This window comes from Bombus bifarius, unplaced genomic scaffold, assembly GCF_011952205.1.
Source record: "Bombus bifarius isolate JDL3187 unplaced genomic scaffold, Bbif_JDL3187 scf7180000008263, whole genome shotgun sequence".
Lineage (NCBI taxonomy): Eukaryota > Metazoa > Arthropoda > Insecta > Hymenoptera > Apidae > Bombus > Bombus bifarius.
The window spans coordinates 784,614-789,142 of record NW_022884549.1 but is presented as its reverse complement, the minus strand read 5'-3'; the positions used below and the strand labels follow the sequence as shown (position 1 = coordinate 789,142).

The following is a 4,529-nucleotide window of genomic DNA, read 5'->3' as shown; positions in this document are numbered from 1 at the left end:
GTAACTAGTTTCTCCAAGTTCCTTGTATCATCCGGAATAGAAGTAATATAGAGTTGTAAAAATTCTAACAAAAAGATATAATTCGTTAATCACAAATTGACAAAAAATTTACTAACAAATTATCACAGTTTATTGATTTTGAATTCTTTATTAACAAAATATTTAATCTTCTTATGTACATATATGTAGGTAGTTTGTGTTAAACCATTATAAAATTGTTACATCGAACACGTTACACCTTTCAAAATAACGTCGGCTTAAAAGTTTAAACAACGAATAACAGCTAATAAATCTGCGGTGATCGTATCCAATCGGAAATTTCTCAGAAATAGTCGTATCGTCGTTTGTATCATACGCGTATGATACGGCCAATTTAAATAACGCATTTACGAATACATAATAATTAATATCGTTTAAAATAATTCATTGTTCGCAGAAACAACGATTCCTAAAATGAATTATTTCTAAATTATTCTTATTTCTAAATTGCTAATTACTTACACTGATTACGCAAGGTATAAATAGAGTTTGAGAATCGCTACGTTAATCATATCCGTTGATATAAACCAAACTCTCTGATACAATAAATTATAAATAAATACTAATCATCGATTTATCCGATCTTCCTATTTTGCATTCCGAGTTTGTATAAAAAATATATGACGATAACACGCAATATACAATTTAAAAATAATTATTTACACAGCAGAATCTTGCAAATTTCACTTTTACAAAGATAAGTGGCACGTTATCCTCCAACGGACAGACTGTTTATCTTTTTAACCTCTTAGGTACGATGCGCCATTATATAGTGGCTTTCGCCGATGTCATTTTAGATTTCGAGCTCAATATGTCGCTTGTTGAAAATAGAAAACGAAGAGCAATTTGAAAAACACTATTGCCCTATGAGTATTAAAATTGTGACGTGGGTCTATGTGTCGTATCGTGCTTTAAAATATATCGCACTCAATTGTATTATCAATTATTAATGTAAATTATTAAAGTACATACATCATATCTTTAAGAAAACTTGTAATTTACGTATCGTACGTATCGTTTACGCGTGATTCGCGTCAAACTCCGCTGTACAGAGAAACCGATCCGCACAAAATTTAATCGTACCTAACAGGTTAATCACCCCGTATTATTTGATCGATAGATCGAATAAAGACATCTAAGGCTTACGATCTAAGACTTAATAGATTAAATAATAGATTATTATTTTGGTACACGTATTATACTGATTAGATTATCGTCATATGTTAAAAGGTAATATAAAGCACCGACGCGATAGATCGATAATAAATAGCGTATAAAAGAACTATAGTTCTGATGTTCGCCGTTTTAAATAGAATATTAATTTCACTTACAAGGGAACCTTTTCATCTAAATCAATTAAATTGTCATTCCCATAGTAGTATCACTTGGTGGACGGGAGGAGGGCAGGGGGGAAATGTATATGGGTATCCTTGGTAGCTTTCGCTTCATCAAAATCTAAATGCATGAAAAGGTTCTTTTGTGTTTCAGAAACAATTTGGGTCAATTATAAAAATTCATATCAAAGTGTTCTTTAAGGGAATTTATCGTTTCAAGTGGAATCATAATTTACCGGATCCTATACATATGTTTGGAATCTCCGCGGAGAACAAAGGCGCATCCGATGCGGTGAACGTTGGCGATTTTCCTTCTCTCGCAATGCGTAACGCTTGATGAACGGAAACGGTGTCCAGTTCTTTCTGATTTGGTTTTTCATTGTCCAAACAAATATCTGCAGCCCTTTTGCCAAACGGTTCTAACACTTTTACCCTGTAGTCGACTATCGTCGACACTGGATTTCCGGTCAATCTCAAATTCTCCAAACAAGGTAGATGCCCGATATTCTTTACTTCTTCTATCTTCTCGATACGATTGCAACTCACGTCTAAACCCTCCAACGAATACAATTTCGAAAAGCTCGATAACGAGGTTAATTTGTTCTGGGACAAATCGATGTACACTATATAACCGAGTTTCGTATGCAGATCGTCTGGTAGAGTTGTGAAATTGTTCGACGCTAGATACAATTGGGACAACCTCGGTAAAAGAGTGACGTTCGAAATTTCAGATAGTAGATTATTATTTAAAGTTAAACATTCTATTTGAGGCAACAATTTAATCGCTTCGTCTATAACTTCTATTCGATTATCGCTGAGATCTAGGTGAGTGACTTTGAACCAGACATGAGAATCATTCGCATTTTCAATATTTTTGTGCACTTCCTCGCACATTGCCAATTCCACGATAGTTCTAAGCTTCGTGTTGTTTACTTTTAAATATGTTACCGTGTCTCGAAGGTTGCCCATGTGGTATATTTTATCCACTGGATACTGATTGATAGTTAGATCTTCTATGTTTTTGAAACTTGACAGTTCGATGGACAATGCAGAAGAATATATATTGCTGGTTCTATAAGGTTCCGGGCTCCCTTCGACGATCAGACCAGTTAGATGAGAATTGAAATCCAAAACGTGACTGAAGTCATATTTCCTGTCAACAACTTCGATCGGTGGACAGGGTTGTTTCAATCTCTCGCTGATCGCATACAACTGAAAGGGAACGGCTATATTATACCTTAATCGAAAGCATGATAAATAATATACGTATCGTTGGTTTAACTACGTATAGTCACCTGTATTAGATTAAACTTGTAAGTTTTGGACTTTTGTAACAAATTATTACCCTCTGTAAAAAACTCTAAAGCCATACTTTGTAGTAGGAAAAATATATCGTATATATGCATATCCAGAAATACAGCTAATTCTCTAGGCATTGCTTTCTTTAAATAGTTATACACTTCGTTCAGATAGATCTCCAAGTTCAGTCTACGCTTTTCTACAAAAGCTTCGCATTTATTTCCGATAAGCTTCTTTGGTGGCAATATGTCCTTCTTGACGTAATTCTCTGAGACAAGTTTATCGTGAAGCTCCGCAAAATCGTTGTACCTGCAAAGAAAACGAAAAAAAAAGATACGCAAAAGTAAAGATTCCTTTTCACGTATTAAATTATTCTGATTGTTTATGGTATAATGTCAAAATTTGTCGATACATAAAAACGACAATAATAAATGTAAATGTGTAATATAGTAATCGTCAAAAACCTATCGAAAAACAAATTAGATTTTATTACATTTTAGACTAAACGATAACTCCTAAATAAGTAAACGTATATTTATCTTTTTTGTGCGATAAATCTTTTGATAAAATTCTTTATATTAAAAGTGAAGATAAACGATCACATGCTATAACCGAATCGTTTTTTTTTTTGATAAAATACAATACTAGAAACAAGATGAGGTATATATCGAAAATCTGCGGAAATTCTCGCAAATAAAAGATATGAATCACTCACCTGTGCTTGACAGTCCATTTGATCGAAGCAATCCTAACCTCGATGCAGTAATAAGTGATACCGTCGACAGTGTCAGCCGATGGTATCTTAATATGCACATTTTCCTGGTTCAGCAAAAGACACGCCATCCTTGCGAAACGTTTTGGTAATTGTCGGCTGAAGATGCGACAAGAGCTGTAGTTGGTTGTTATAACCAAGAGGTTATCCCAAATCGAGACGAGAGCTGCCAATATCAACTGTTTTGCATCAGTGGGAGGGATGTCTCTTATCTATTTGTAGCATTGTACTGTCTTCGCGAATATACCGCGTTGCTCTTTTTTATTGGTCCAAAACACAATAAGATTTTATTATACGAATATTCATATTTTGCACTATCAGGCACTAACCTTCCTACAGAAGAAGCATAGAAAAACGTACTCGGTGCTACCACCTTGCGATCAAGTTAAGCACTGACCCGAGACAGACTGTACGCTCATACGCCCCGCTATTCTTTCCGACAGGGGTTCTCAGATTTTTTACTTCTTGAGAATTTTTCTCGATAATATAAGCAGTCAGCAATTTCCTCCCTGATATAAGAGTATCGGCCAGAATTTTCGTTCATATAACATCAAGTGTAGTTTTCCCTAATTTTCATCTTATTGATTATATCGATGATCTTTTTTTACAATTTTTACATACTCAATGGTCATTTGTCATTGGTCTGTCATTATGTACCAAATAACATGGAATATAGTAGAACTTGGTCGAACACTTTACTGAAACGAAATATTGGATAGTGTTCATTTATTTGAACGTGAACTCTAATTATATGAAATATAAAAAATTGTAAGTAGTAATTAAAATCGGTGAATTCAGTGAGAAGTCAGTGATATCAGAGAATTTATTATGGAAACTGTTTGTCCCCTGATAGATTCATATAAATGATATTTTACTATATATTATAAGTATCGAGTTATCAATAAGTTACTATTTATACTAATGGGGAAAAAATGTATCTGCACAATTTACATGTAAAATAAGTTCCAAGTAATACTGAAATCGATTCTGTTTCTGTTTGTACATCGCTAAATTAATCGCTATGTGTAGCGTGTTTGATTATTTACAGTAGTATTGGTAACTGTGTAATCATGTGGTGATAAAAA

At 33.8% G+C, this 4,529-nt stretch overlaps 1 protein-coding gene across 2 annotated transcripts; it reads right to left on the bottom strand.

The window, feature by feature from the left end:
- Positions 1–122: 122 nt before the first annotated feature.
- On the bottom strand, positions 123–3,853 carry LOC117211887 (nischarin). 2 transcript variants are annotated; one of them, XM_033456176.1, is made up of 4 exons: positions 3,774–3,853; positions 3,388–3,543; positions 2,669–2,981; positions 123–2,585 (listed from the first exon to the last, which is right to left on the bottom strand). In XM_033456176.1, exons 2-4 carry the CDS (start codon positions 3,513–3,515, stop codon positions 1,599–1,601), a joined length of 1,428 nt encoding a protein of 475 aa, XP_033312067.1. In that variant the 5' UTR covers positions 3,516–3,543; positions 3,774–3,853; the 3' UTR covers positions 123–1,598. The 2 variants fall into 2 exon arrangements, with proteins under 2 accessions (XP_033312067.1, XP_033312066.1); XM_033456175.1 differs by having other exon boundaries at positions 3,388–3,823.
- Between the last annotated feature and the right edge of the window lie 676 nt (positions 3,854–4,529).

What these genes read in the sequence shown, in the direction of transcription:
- LOC117211887 (XM_033456176.1), bottom strand. Translation starts at nt 3,515, where the DNA reads ATGGCGTGTCTTTTGCTGAACCAGGAAAATGTGCATATTAAGATACCA. An exon ending in AAATGGACTGTCAAGCACAG is followed by an intron (nt 2,982 to 3,387) that starts GTGAGTGATTCA and finishes TTTTCTTTGCAG; the next exon opens with GTACAACGATTTTGCGGAGC. An exon ending in ACAAGTTTAATCTAATACAG is followed by an intron (nt 2,586 to 2,668) that starts GTGACTATACGT and finishes GTTCCCTTTCAG; the next exon opens with TTGTATGCGATCAGCGAGAG.